The sequence below is a fragment of the Sturnus vulgaris genome, chromosome 2 (genome assembly GCF_052056855.1).
Source record: "Sturnus vulgaris isolate bStuVul1 chromosome 2, bStuVul1.hap1, whole genome shotgun sequence".
In the NCBI taxonomy this organism is placed as follows: Eukaryota; Metazoa; Chordata; class Aves; order Passeriformes; family Sturnidae; genus Sturnus; species Sturnus vulgaris.
The window spans coordinates 117914278-117928680 of NC_142244.1; the positions used below are offsets into that span (position 1 = coordinate 117914278).

Genomic DNA, 14403 nt, shown 5'->3' on the forward strand with positions numbered 1-14403 from the left:
TGATTCTTCCTGCTATCTTTTAGCTCATTAATCTTCCATGTCCTACTCTTCCTCAAATCTAGCCTTTCTTTCTCTCAGTCTTTTTCCATCTATTCTCCTCCCTTTTCTTTTTCCCTCTCTTTTACATCCTCTCATTATATCCTAGTCCTAAATGCTAAACCCACCTGAAATGTGTGGTGTTGATGGACAAACCTCCTGGAGAAATGAGGAAATTGCAGGAAGAACAGGACTGCACCTGTCCTACACTCCTGCCCATAGCCAGGCAAACAAAACCTCACCTGGCAGGGCAATTCCTCTTTCCTCTTTTCTACCAGCACCTCCAAATATCTCTCCTGATCCTGGGCTGGAGGTAACCATCATCCCAGTCCTAAAACTGTGATAAATTTTGATTTTATTTTGATATTGAGCAACGTGTCACAGTTGGAAATTGAAGTTTTTAGTAAGAGGAGACAATTGGCTTTCTGTGGTGCACAGAGGGCCTGCTGCAAAATGAGGTTTAGTCCAGCCTAATCAAGAGACTGCTAAAACCCAAAATATCTGTGGTTGGAGAGGCTCTGACTGGTTATTTTCAGCTTCTAAAAGTGCCATTTTTTTGTCTTTCATTTTCCTCCTTAACCCTGCCACACCCAGCCAGTTTCTTTTTCAGGAGCCTCTGAGATACTGCAGGACATTTTTTCATGGAATTCCAGAATTATTGAGGTTGGAAAAACCCTCCCAGATCATGGAATCCAAGCTGTGACCCCCTTCCAAGGCCTGACCACCTTTTCCATGGAGAAATTGCTCCTGGTGTCCAACCTGAGCCTCTCCTGGCACAGCTTGAGGACATTTTCCTTGTCCTGTCCCTGTTCCCTGGGAGCAGATCCCCACTCTGCTACAACCCCCAAACATTCCCAAAATCTTTCCCAAAGAAAACCTGCATTTGCATATGTATATGGAATGCATGAGGACATATTTTTATCTTGTGCTTTATTACAAAAGGTGAGGTATTAAGGGTGGAATTATTCATCCATGCTCTCTGTGCTGCTCTTTGGGATAGGGACAGAAGGATGCAAAGAGGGTGGTTTGCCCAAATTCCAGCATGAAAAAGCCAGGACATTTTGCATGACACTTATTACTTAGATAAAGTAAATAAAATCTCTCTTAGGGGAGTTTTTATTTCCTTACTGAGTATTCAGGGCATGGGCACCACTCGTTCAGACCATCTTCTCTAACCCTGTGCTTTTAAATATTAAATATTACATTTCCTGCAATCTTTGGATGCTCTTGCAGGAAAAACCAAGCTTGTGTGATTCAAGGGAGGTCAGACCTGATGGACACCTTGGATCAGTGGTGAAAGATCTGGGGATCATCCTGAGCTTCCATAAAGGGATGGACAGGGCAGGAAAGGGCAGGGCTGGAGGTGTCCAGGGCAGGGAATGGAGCTGGGAAAGGGCTGAGGGGAGCTGGGAAAGGGGGGAAAAGGAGGCTCAGGGGGGACCTTGTGGCTCTGCACAAGTCCCTGCCAGGAGGGGCAGGCAAAGGAGGAGAGGAAATGGCCTCAAATTGCAGCAGGGCAGGCTCAGGGTGGAGATTGGCAAAGAAAATTTCCCTGGCAGAGTGGTCAGGCCTTGGGATGAGCTGCCCAGGGAGGTTTGCAGTCACTGTCTGTGGGAGTGTTCAGGAGCAGGCTGGATGTGGCCCTTGGGGACAGGGTTTGGGGGATGCTGCTGGCACTGGGGTGGCACTGGCTCATCCTGAGGGGCTCTTCCCACATTCCTGGTGCCTCTGGGATTCTGGGATGCTCCATGAGATGCCCACACACGTGTGACAGACAGGTGTAGTAGTCACAACCCACGTTGCACGAGAGACTCTCAGGCACCCAGATCTCATTCCAAGGATATCAAGCATCCACCTGGGAATGGGTTTATGAGTCTCAGGACCAAATGTTTCTGCTGGGAGCAAATCCCATCACGGACAAAAATGGACTCAGGCTTGGGATGATGTCTGGGGAGTCTTGAGACAGCTTTAAATACAGCTAGGGTGGGGGAGATTCCCAAAAAAGGGGAGAGTTGGCCACATGCAGATGTGTATTTAGGGAGATTCCATGTGGAATGGAGTTAGAAGTGAGAATGAACAGTGACTGTAAGTTTATATCCTACTGGGAATCTGATATTGGCATTTGAAAGCAGCACTGGGAAGATGGCAGGGACAGGGATTGAACGTTTCCTTTTCTTCTGCCAGAGGAGTGTTTGGAGGAGGTAGAGCATTGGAAGAAGTGGGCATTAGAGCTCTCCCCACTCCTTTCTGCCCCTGGCCAAAACGTGACAGCTTCAAATGTGACAAAGAGAACATCATGGGTCACCTGTGGCTGTGCAAGAAGCACCTGGAGGGTGAGAATGGCTGATGTGGGAATGGCAGGGATACCTGGGCATTCCCACTTCACCTGGATTTCCTCCTGAACTTGCCAGGCACATGTTCATAATAAGGAAGAAGCTCAGGCCAAACAACACTGCATTAGAAAACAAACAGGGAAACAAAGTAAAGGGAAGCAAACCCGGGGAGAGTTTGCATTGTGAACACCAACAGGCAGTAAATTCTCCCTGTCAGCTGCCTGGCAATTACTGCCTGAGCAGGGAGGGGTGGGAGCTTGGGAATACCTGTAAACACTTCTGCACAGGCGATTTGTCTTGTAGCAGTACCCAAAACAGCTCCCAGGACTCCCACGGCCCTCGTGCCTGGAGGGCACAGGATGTGTTGGGAACCACGGGCAGCTCACACCTGCCAGAGACAAGGAAGGCCCACAGCACTACCGGGGCTGCCTGAGCTGCAAGTGCTGCTGAAAAGCGCTGGGAGAAGTTTTCCATTTCCATTCCTGCCCTCAGGACCCGTGGCACTGAGCGTGGCAGCCTCCCCTGGGCAGGCAGAGCAGAAGCAAAGCACCCTGGCTGTGGAAAGGGCACGGCTGGGGCTCCCAGGGAAGGTGTTGAGGCCTCTCTGGGGCTGGGATTCCAGTGATATTTCATTAAAGTTTTTTTCATCTCGAGATCTGCTGCTTTCTCTGCCTCCCCTTGGGCATGGTGGGGCTGCTTTCTCATCCCTCTTTCCTCACAGCAGGACGGAGCAACGAGGGCTTCAACAGCTTGGGCAGAAATTTGTGTCTCCCCAAAGCCAGATTGTTGGGCATCGGTGTGAGGGAAGGGAGAGACAAGAAAATGAGACAAAGAATGTTCAAACAAACCCCCAGGCCCCTCAAACACTTTCTGTAGTGGCAGCAAGTGGTTCAGCTTCCAGCACAGCCTGGCTGGACGCTGGTGTCGGATGTGCTGCAGCTGCAGGGATCTGTGTCACTGACCTTGGTGGCCGCACGTGAGCACCACGCCAGGGGCGCGTGCCAGGCTGGCAAATGCTGTCCAGAGCCTCCAACGCTGGGAGGATTCGGGCACCAAGGCCAGACATGAAGATTTACCTCCACCCTGCTGCTCCTGACACCCTGCTGCTCCACAGCCCAGCACACCCACCCGAGAGCTGCTCACCCCATGGCTGTGACTGCGGGTGCCCTGAGGATGGGGAAGGACCTGGGGGTGCCCTGAGGATGGGGAAGGACCTGGGGGTGCTCTGAGGATGGGGAAGGACTTGGGGGTGCCCAGAGGATGGGGAAGGTCCTGGGGGTGCTCTCAGAATGGGGAAGGTCCTAGCTGTGCCTTGGGGAGTTCTGAGAATGGGGAAGGACCTGGGAGTGCTCTGAGGATGGGGATTGTCCTGGCTGTGCATTGGAGACTTCTGAGGATGGAGGAGTTCTGAGGATGCTCTGAGGATGAGGAAGGACCTGGGGGTGCTCTCAGAATGGGGATTGTCCTGTCTGTGCATCGGGGAGTTCTGAGGATGGGGTGCTCTGAGGATGGAGAAGTTCTGGCAATGCCCTGAGGATGGGGAAGGTGCTGGGCCTGCACTGGGGTGCCCTGAGGATGGAGAAGTTTTGGAGGTGCACTGAAGGACTCTGCAGATGGAGAAGGTCCTGGCTGTGCACCGAGGAGCTCTGAGAACAGGAGAGTCCTGGGGGCGCACTGAGGTGTCCTGAGGATGAGGAAAGTTCTGGAAGGTGCCAGGTTAGCCAGGGCTCGAATCAACCTGGCCTGGTGGAAGGTGTCCGTGCCCACGACAGGGGATTGAACGTGTGCCATCCCACCCGAGCCTTTCGGTGCCATGAGAGGGGTGTCCCTCACCAGCGGGGTGTCCCCCATGAGCAGGGTGTCCCACACGAGTGGGGTGTCCCTGCCACACTAGTGGGGTGTCTGTCCATCACCAGTGGGGTGTCCCTCACGAGCGGGGTGTCCCATACGAGCGGGGTGTCCCTGACACTCGGGGTGTCCCATACGAGCAGGGTGTCTGTCCCACACGGGGTGTCTGTCCCTCACACTCGGCGTGTCCCACACGATCAGGGTGTCTGTCCCACACGGGGTGTCTGTCCCTCACACTCGGGGTGTCCCACACGAGCAAGGTGTCCCTCACGCCCCGGCTGTCCCCGCCACACGCCCGGCGCGGCCTCAGCCGCCCCCGCCACGCGCGGGCCACACGCGGCGGCGCGGCCGCGAGCTCCCCCCCGGCGCTCCGTGCGCGGCCCCGGCCGGGTGTGAGCGCGGCCCGGCGGGGGGAGCGAGGGGGCGGCGCAGTGGAAATTTCCACTCCCTGCAGCAGCCGGCAGCGGCGGCGGCTGGGGCGGCTCGGCGGGGCCGGGGGCGGCGCCGGCCGCGGGGGCAGCGCGGGGAGGGCCCGGCCGTGCCCGTGCGGGGGTCCCGGCCCTCAGGCCGCGGTGCGGGGCAGCCCCGGCCCGGCGGGGGCGGCGCTTGGCGCGGGCAGGGCCGGCCCGGTCGAGCGTGCGCAGCTCCTGCGCCCTTTAAGCCGCGCCGCCCCTGCCCGTACGGGCGTCTGAGCCGCGGGAGCCGCGCGGGAAGGAGCCGTCACAGCGCCGGGACTGCGCCTTCCTCATCTTCCTCCTCCTGTCCTTCCCCTGCTCCTCCTCTCCGGCCTCGCCGCAGCCCCCTCCTCCCCACCCCGTGCCCCGCTCCTCCCGCCACTGGCAGCTCTAAGATGCCCCGCTATGAACTGGCTTTGATCGTGAAAGCCATGCAGAGGGTGAGTGAGGGAGAGGAGACGCGGGAGGAAGGGAGGGAAGCAGGTGGGACTGGCAGATTCCTCCCCGCCCTGTTGGCCCGCGGTGTCCCCTCGGTGTCCCCTCGGTGCCCGCTGTCCCCGCCGCACCGCGTGGCCCGGCCGGCCCTGTCCGCCCGCAGTGTCGCAGCGTGTCCCGGGCTCCGCGGGGCTTCCTCCGCTCCTCGGCCCCTCGCCCATCGCCCCCTTCCCTGCCCGCGCCCTCGGACACTTGGCTGAGTCGCTGCCCCCGAGCCGCAGTCCCCTCTCCCCCTCCCCTCCGCTCCGCAGGTAAGCAGATCCCACGCTTTCCGAGATGCGGTTTTTTTCCTTGCCCATCCCCTCCCTCCGTGCCTGGAGCAGGTGAAGCCGGCCCTTCCCATGCCCGTGCCAGCGCATCCATCCCCCTGTCGCTCTGCAGCACCAGCGCTTTCCATCCCCCCCTCCCCGCACCTGCGCTGCCATCACCGGGCACCTCCTCGGCTCCGCCAAGCCTCGGGCCGAGGGGAAAAAGGGGGGGAAAAGCAAGGATTCGCTCCATCCAGCTCCCGACCGCGGGGTGCCACCTTCCCCCCCGTGTGCCAGGGAAGTGCCAAGGACGGGGTTTTGCCCGCAGCGGTTGAGCGGGGCCGATAGGCTGGGCCCTATCGCCCCCGGGAAGGGGCGCTGGGGGTGGCAGCAGCCGTTGCCGCTGTTTTTTGGCAGCGCGGTGATAACAGAGCTCGGTTAAATGATGCTCTTCCCATTCGGCAGGAGCTGAGTCAATACGTGGGGGAAGCGGCGGGGAGGGGGGGTGGAATGGGGATGTGTGTGCGTAAAAATAATAATAATAAAATAGGGTTATCTCCGTGTGGATGGGAGGTTTATTTGGGAAATAACAGCTGATACTGGCCCTTCTCTAGTACCTTCTATAGCCATTGTTTATCTGCTACTTTCCAGCTTCATATGCGGTGCTGGTGTTGGAATGTAGCAGCACTTGCGCTGGGCTGGAGCCCTCTGATCCAGCCCGGTGTGGATAGTCCGGGATTTATCCTTCATTCCCACCAGCACCGTTTCCCACCGAGCAGCAGCAGCTCAGCAGCGTGGCCGTGGTTTTTTGGGAATTACGGGAGCACGTCTGGTGTGCCGCATGCACTAGTACATTTCCATTCATTTTACATGGACCATCCACATGTCGGGGCTGGCTTTTTTTTTTTTTTTTTTTTTTTTATAATATATTTTTCCCCGTGGTTTAGCTGCAGAAGCTGTAGTAGAGACATCTCACCTGGGTCCTCTAGTGGAGAAACACAGCAGCGGGGAAAAAGCCGAGTGACATTGCTGCACTGGCTCAGCCAGGCAAAAATACACTGCTTTTCCACTTGCTTGTCGATATATAATCTCTGTCCGATTTTTTTTTGTTTTGTTTTGTTTCTTTCCACACCTCTCCCCATGGGAGGATGAGGCAGAGGTGCTTTTTGTAGCCGTGCCGTTGATGTGGGAGATGCATTAAGCTGGGCAGGCACTCGGAGTGCAGGGCAGGACAGCAAGGATAACAAACCTGCCATAATACTGAGGCAGGAATAAACTGACTTCTCTGAAAGGATGCCATGGAGTGCTCTCTGCTGGAAAGGCTCTCTGGTTTCTAGGATCTGAGCACGGAGATGCAGGGATAAGCTTTTAGCTGTAAGATGCTTCTAATGAGCGTCAGTGCACTCGGGATTTAACATCTGCAACCTTTGCCTCTTTGAAGTTGGGCTCTCCAGCATGTTCTTTCCACATGGATGTATCTTTAAGGGTTTTTGTTTTTTGTTTTTTTTAGCTCTGTGATTATGTCCAAACATTTCAGTTTGTGCTGGTGTTTTTAACCCACCCTTGTTGTAAGTCTAAAATTTGGAGTCTGTTCTGTAGGTGCTGCTATTTTCGTGCTGTTTTCAGCACACCAGATCTGGGTGCTTTTTTGTTTTCCCTATATTTTGCTGCTGCTGCCTTTCTTGTGCCATGAGAACACTTGGAAATATTTCCTCGGGTGGTTTTATGCTCTGTGGTGCTGCTGAGGGGTTGCTCTAATGACCCCTGTAAGATGTGCATAATCCTGGCTGTAATACTGAATTAAATGAGGCAAGCTATGGGGATAATAAGCCAGTCTGAAATAATGGAATTGATTCCATGACTCCCTCCTGTAGAAGAAGAAATGACATTGCTTCTCCACGCCGGTGACAGCACCTGGGAAGGTGTTCCCTGTCCTGTCCTGTCAGTCCCTCTGTGGTGGCTGCGTGTCCTGGTGCTGTCTGAGCAAGTGCTGGCTCTTCTTTTGGTGTCTGTGATGTCCTTCCTCACCTGTGGCAGCTCCCCTGTCCTCCAGAAAAAAACAAACCACCAAACCTTTGTCACTTGGCTTTGCTGAATTTCTCAGAGCTCTCTGGCAGCTTGGTGCAAACCTCAGCCTGGAGACTTTGCTGCCTCTCCACAGAGGCAAACTTGGTGCTTCTGTGGGGTCTTCCCCACCCACAACTTTCTTTTAATAATTCCCTTGGCATTTTCAGGGATCCAGGCAGAATAAGTCTTTCCAGCTCGTTTTTGTTACTTTAAACCCTGCTGGTGTCCAAGTCAGGGATCCTTTCCCTTTCTTTTCCTTCATGTGGCTCCTGTTTGGAGTCTGTTGGGAGGGTCCCAGGGCAGCACATCCCATCCATCCTCAGGCTTGGCAGGCTCCAGAGCCTCTTCAGCTCTCCTTTTGTGCCTTAAAAACACAACACCCAAGAGCTTTGGGAATGGTGGGGGTATGAGAGAAAACTTTCACTTTGCACTGGTTTCAATTTCCAGCCTTTGTCACACTGGTTGTCTGCGTGTACTTTGCACAAAAAGTCAGGATTTCATTCTGAAGTCAGAGCTGAGCAGCTCTTCTCTGTCCTGATTTGTGAGAGGTAATGGACCTGGACTAAAAACCACTGTGTTTTTATATACTAAAACACAGGATATTTTATGTACTCTGCATATACAGAGAGTTTTTCATCAGCAGAGCCCCCAGTTGGTGACTCTTAGGAAAACAACAATAATAAAAGCCACCCCGAAATAAATAAATCTCCCTACTCTGTGGTGTATTTGGAGGGTGAGGGGTTTGTGTTGCTGCATATGAGTTTATGGATTTGGGCAGAGAAAGGTGTGAGCACATTGAGGTGAAATGATTCATTTTGCCCATTTTGCTGCATGGAAAGAACAAATGCTGGGGGGAGCTTGGTGGCAGATTTGTTCTCAGCAGTGTCCAGGTGTTTGCAAACCAAATTTTACCTGCCCCAGCCAAACCCTGCAGTTGGGCTGGAGGGAAAAGTGCAAAATGAAGATACAGCTGTCCGTGGCCTGAATTCCTTGCTCATAACAAAAGCTGAGGATTCCTGATTTTCTCCGAGTGGGGGGATTGTGGTAGAGCAGCACCTTCAGCAGGGAAGGGCAGTGAATTCCCAGGAGGGAATGTGCAGGAATTCTCACCGGGTAGGAGAGCAGGGCTCTGCAGGCAGCTCTGAAACTCCCTCGAAGGAAGTGAGGGGAAAAGGGAAGGAAGGAAGAGCTGGAAATGGTTTCCTGCTGCTCTGAGGCCGTTTGTGCAGTGACTGTGGGGTGGCAGTGCCACACCTCCGGGGGGACTGGGACACAGAGTGGGAATCCCACAATCGTTGAGCTTGGAAAAGACCTCCAGGGTGGAGTCCAACCTTGGACTTGGCACCCAGAGCAGAGCACAGGGACAGCCATCCTCAACAGCACCACTTTGTAACTGGAACTGAACAGGCACTTGTGAATAACTCCGAGTATTTCACTAAAAATGAGGAAATTTATCAATATTTTATTAGCACTGTGCTCATTTCACCTGTGACAAAGTTCAAACACACAGTGTCACAATCTAAAACCTAACTTTTTTTTTTTTTTGCAGCAATTACCTGAACTAGGAGACCCATCCACCCATTTCTGGAATCTCAGAGTGGTTTGGGTTGGAAGGGGTCTTAAAAATCACCTTATTCCACATAACAGGGACACCTTTCGCTATTCCAGGTTGCTCCAAGCCCTGTCCAGCCTGGCCTTGGACACCTCCTAATAATAATAATAATAATAATAATTCTGCAGTGAATGTGGGCTCTCATTTCTCCAGCCATGTTCTCACAACACAACTTGTCTTCAGCAGCTGTTTGTTGCTTTTGGAGTGGGTTGCTGTGTTTCCAAAATTCCCTACCTGCCCTGTGGAGATTGTTGGCTATTTTGGGAAAGCCAAAGTAAATGGGCAGTAGTGTTGCTTGACATCTTGACTATTCCATTTAATTGCTGTGTAGGCAGCTGCAGCAATTGGGCTTTTGATGTCTCAGTTGCCAGGAAGGAGGGGGAAGAAAACGAAGCAGGAAGATACAGGGTTTATTTTATTTTATTTTATTTCCTTTCCCGTGAACCACCTGCTCTTCCACTGGAATTGTGCATCTTCCCCGCCCCTCCTCTCAGCTGAGCAGGTTAAAATTTCACAAAAGTTTTTTTTTTTTTTTTTCCTCTGTTCCCACTGGCATTTTTAGTAGGCTGGAGCAGGCTCTTCAGCCTGGCAGGGAGGGATCCTGGAGTCGGGGGTGGTGCTGGAAAGGAGACCAAAGCCTTGGAACTAAAAGACAGGATCAGAAAACAGCAAGATCCAGCACTGACTCTGCTGGAGGAGTCACCTGTTTGTTTTCTTCCTTGAGCATTCCATAAAAAGAAGTGGATTTTGGAGAGAGTGGTGCAGACAGCATTTGGGAACGATACCCTCTTGCCTGATATTTGACATTTTCAGTCTTGGAAAAGCTGGAATTGTTGCCAAGTGTGGGATACGTGCCTGGGTCTGAGGGGACATAGAGGATTATTCTCTCCTGCAGAATAGTTGAAGCCTAATTGCAGTTTTTTGCAGGCCCCTGGTGGGATTTCAGTGGGATTTGGCCAGTCCCTCTTCAGGGGACAGCAGTGGGGTTAACCTTTGAGTTCAAACTTCTTTAGGCTGCCCCTGGCTCCTCCTCAGCAATGAGCTCTTTGCTCCCGGTTGTGTTTTGTTCCTGATGTGTTCTGGCTGTGAGCAGGGAGGTGTTGGTAACTTCAGCATGGAGCAGATTGTGTCCCTGAACTCTTGGGAAAGGAGGCAGGAGCAGCCTTTGTGCTCAAACACCATTGTTGGAAAGCCCTGAAACGTGACTGACTCCTGGAAATTTGTCAATTGTAGCACTGAGGAGGAGCTGCTCCTTCAGCTCCCGTGTGTTTGTGTTTTCTGTCTGCTAATCTTCATCAATTCCATGGAATTTGGAATGATAGAAGTTTTCTCTGTGTTCTTTCAGGAGTTGATTTCTCCAGTTCCCTTGTCCCAGAATCATAATTGCCACACGAAGAATTGCTTTGGAAGTTGTTAAGTTGTTGATCAAGTAATTTATTTTCCCTTTTTTTTTTTTTTCTTTGCCCAGAGAAGCTGTGGCTGCCCCTGGATCCCTGGAAGTGTCCAAGGCCAGGTTGGAGCACCCTGGGACAGTGGAAGGTGTCCCTGCTGCCCATAGCAGAGGTGGCACTGGATGGGTTTTGAGGTCTTTCCAACCCAAACCATTCCATGATTGTGTGATTTGTCAGGTTGATAATTCCTGAAACCACAGCTGCCCACACCTCCCTGGCTGCAAATGTGGGATGAAGGAAGAGCTGTTTATGTGGAAGCAGTTGCTTGATAGAGTTTTGTGTCCCACCCTCTGTGTCCCTTACCTGAGGGCAGCAGGAACCTCTGGGCACCAGGGTATTCCCTGGAAAATTCCTGCCCTATGGAGCAGCAGGAATATCCCCAGTGTACACTGAGGAGCTGATAGAAAGGTGAAAGCAGGTAAAAATAAAAGCAGAGAAATAGGTGCAAAATATAACTAATTATGGAGAAGTGGAACTGGAAAAATTGGAAGTAAATACATGGAAAGTAAGGCAAGTTGTGAAGGACCTGTCCTGTGGAGCACTGGTGGAAATATTGGTGCTGAAAATGAGATTCTACAGAAAATTCCTCATCCCTGGTGAGGAGAAGGGCAGGAAGGAAGTGGATGGTATAAAGGGAGGGTCATGAACCCAAGAAATAGGATTGAGGAACTGCAGAAGAATTGCTGTTCTGCAGCTTTTAATCCTGCTTTGTCCATTTGCAAGCCAATCCTTGTGTTCAGTCCTGCAAAAATCCAGGGAATATTAAAAAGCCAGGTCCTTGCAGAGGATGGATACAGGGAGGGAATGTGTTTAGTGAAATTGGTAAAGAAATCAATGTTTGGTAGCTTTTAATACAGATATACTGCATCAAGCTTTGTAATTAGAATTAATTGTTTTATAACCAACAGAATTTTATTGAACTCTGGTTTTAGTGTCTTGAAATCTCCAGGAAGGATCAGAAGTCTTGAAAGAGCATCCAGCTGAATGGGAAGCTTGGAGAACCTGAAATTCTTGGATTATGTAGGATCCTGAACTTCTTCTGTCTCAGCTATCAAGAGTCCTGGGGATACTTTATGTTCTTCCAAAGATTGTGGGCAGTCAGAAATGTGATGGGAATTTGGGGAAGTCCTAAAGAAGCTTAATGAGTCTGGTTTTTTGTGGTGTTTTTTTTTTTTGTTCTTCCTAGAAATTTGAAGAAGAATTTCCTCCTGGTATCTTGCCCAGTTGCATGGGGACTGCCACTACTTCTTTCTCATTTCCCAAATAAGTTCTTCATTCTCCCAGCCAAAATCCTTCTCAAATGGGATGAACCAGCACATTTTTTAGGCTGGGACTATCCAGTCCCTGCTGAGTGATGATCACCACCAGCTGCATCACATCTTTGAACCTCCAACTGAAGGAAAGGGCATCTTCAGTAGAGGCAGAAATCTTGCAGAATTTTTGATATTTACTTCTAAAAAGGTGATAACCTTGTCCAGAGAACTGCAGTGCTCCCAAACCCACTCCAGAAATCAAATTCTTGGCTGTTGAGGCTTGTTTGACCCAATCTCTTGCTGCTGCTCTGGTGACCAAGTGCTTCCCTCCTTCATTCCTGCCATGGCAGTGAAATGTTCATGCTGCTGCATTTGGGGTTCCCATAAAGAAAGGATTTGAGCCTTTTGGGACTCAGTGTCCTCCTGCACCTTCCAGTGCACTGTAACCTGGCAGGGGGGGGATCTTGCCTGGTGCTGTGTCAAGCCAGAACTTTCCAGTTTTTGCCAGCCCCTTCCCACTTCCTTGAAAATGTCTGGCTTTTTGCCCTCTGCTGCCCTTGGTTTTGCTGTTGAGCACGTGGCTTCTGCCCCTTTTTTGCTTTCAGTTCCTGTGGAAAAGAACTGTGTCCTGTGGAGGGGTGGATGTCACCTCTCTGTGGTTTCCTTGCTGGGGTTTTTCTGCTGACAGACTGAGCTCAGGAGGGCCCTGCTGGAGCTGCAGCCCAGGAAGGAAAGGTTCTGCTGATTTTTCTCAGGGAAGAGAGGCTCAATTCCTTGGCAATTTCTGCTCCCTTCACAGAATTCCAGAGCTTGGAAAAGCCTTCCCAGCCCATGGAGTCCCAGCTGTGCCCAATGCCCACCTTGTCCCCAGCCCAGAGCACTGAGTGCCACCTCCAGGCCTTCCTTGGGGACTCCAAACCTCCCTGGGCAGCCTCTTCCAGTTCCTTTCAGTGAAGAAATTCCTCCAGATAACATTTGTCACCCCTGGAAACATAAGCCAATTCTTAGAGCTGACAAGGGGAAAAGGAAGTTATTAACTCCTTATTTGCTTTAAATTGGTAATTGATGGATTAATCTCCTGGGTGTGATGCTACATCATGTCTAGGTAGGTCTGGAGAAGACAGAAATTCTTCTTGGTATCTCTGTATTTTAACAGATAAAAAGAGACTTTCCATCTCCTTCCCTCTGTCCCCAGCTTACCCCCCTCCTTGCCCTGTAGGTGTTTGGAGTTTTGGGAAGAACAGTGGAAGCAAATCAGTTCCTTCTTCCTGCTGGAGTGCTGGGGACTGGCTCTTGGCAAAGAGAACCAGCCAAGTGTGAATGTCACAGGCAGTGGCATGAAGTGGCTCGGGGAGGGTGATGCAGATTGTGAAAAAATCCATCTTTTCTTGCTTTGCAAGGCTGGAGCTTCTCTTGTGTCACTGACTGCTGCAGTGTCCTTCCTGTGCCTTCTCCCACTCCTGAAATTTGTCACTTGGTGGGACACTGGAATAGGTGTATTTGCTTGGGATGAGGGGTGAAAAATGGTTTAAAAATCCCCAAAACGAAAACTAAATGTTGTCCTGCTCTAACAGTGTCAGTCCCAGTGCCCTTGAGCTCCTGTTGGCCTCTCTTCACTCCAGTTTCTGCTCTGTGATTGTCCCCTGGACATCCCATTTCTGACTGGCAAACCCAGTGAGTTCTCTGTGTCTCTTGCTCTGGGGTTACTTATTTCTCTCATGTCTCCCTCAGCAGTTGTGTAGAAGAGAATCCAGAAGAACTTATGCTGGAACAAACTGCTTTTTTTTTGTGCTGCTGCAGTAAAACAAAGAGCAGAGCTGGAGTGATTCCTGACCAAAAAAGTTCCTTACGTGTTCATAACAACTCCTTTGAGTGAGTGACTTGATCCTTGCACCTCAAATTGGATTTTTTTTTTTTTGGTAGTGATGGTTTTTAGAGTTGGCTCCTGAGTTCTCCAGACCAGCAGGAGGTTGATGTGGTGATGATGCAGAGTGTGACCAACAGCTTCAGTCAGGTTGGCTCAGGTGACCTGGAAATGTGGCCCTTTCCTGCTGCAGCCTCTTGAGTTCAGGTCTGGCCTGGCATCCCCATCAGCTCAAATTATTTATTGGATGCTCCAGGTCAACTTCTGCCTTCCCTGTCTGTCCCAGGAGGGTTCCTGGCACATTGCTGTGCCCCAGCTCCTGGTTTTCAGGGAAAAGCCTGGAACTGCTGCCCTGGATGCTGAGGGCTGTGCTGAGCAGCTGCCAAGGATAGCCCCTGCTTCCTCAAGGGCATGTGCTACATAATTTATGTATCACTTACTCCATGAAGAGCTTCAGTGCTCCTTTTTTATGTTCTGGAGTGCTGCAGTAAATGGAACAAAGCTTTTCCTCTTTTTATTTTTTTTTTCCCCTTGTGTTCACAGTGGAGCAGTGGACAGGTAGGAACTCTGATGTGTCCACGGCCAGGAGAGCGAGGAGTCCGGAAAACACACCCGGGGGGTTGCACATGCTACAGACCCCACTCAAGGCACCAGACCTCTTGTTATTTATTCATTTTTTCTGTGGCACAGTTAATATTTTCCATCATCCTGCCAATCTGGGCACATTTCTTCCCTGAACAG

At 51.4% G+C, this 14403-nt stretch overlaps 1 protein-coding gene across 1 annotated transcript in view; it reads left to right on the forward strand.

Annotated features, from left to right (window-relative positions):
* Positions 1 to 4841: 4841 nt before the first annotated feature.
* Positions 4842 to 14403, forward strand: part of MRPS6 (mitochondrial ribosomal protein S6) — a 44230-nt gene continuing 34668 nt past the window's right edge. Inside the window, exon 1 of the mRNA XM_088160508.1 lies at positions 4842 to 5112. Coding sequence (XP_088016634.1) covers positions 5068 to 5112 — 45 coding nt within the window. The 5' untranslated portion in view covers positions 4842 to 5067. The remainder of the gene's footprint in view (positions 5113 to 14403) is intronic.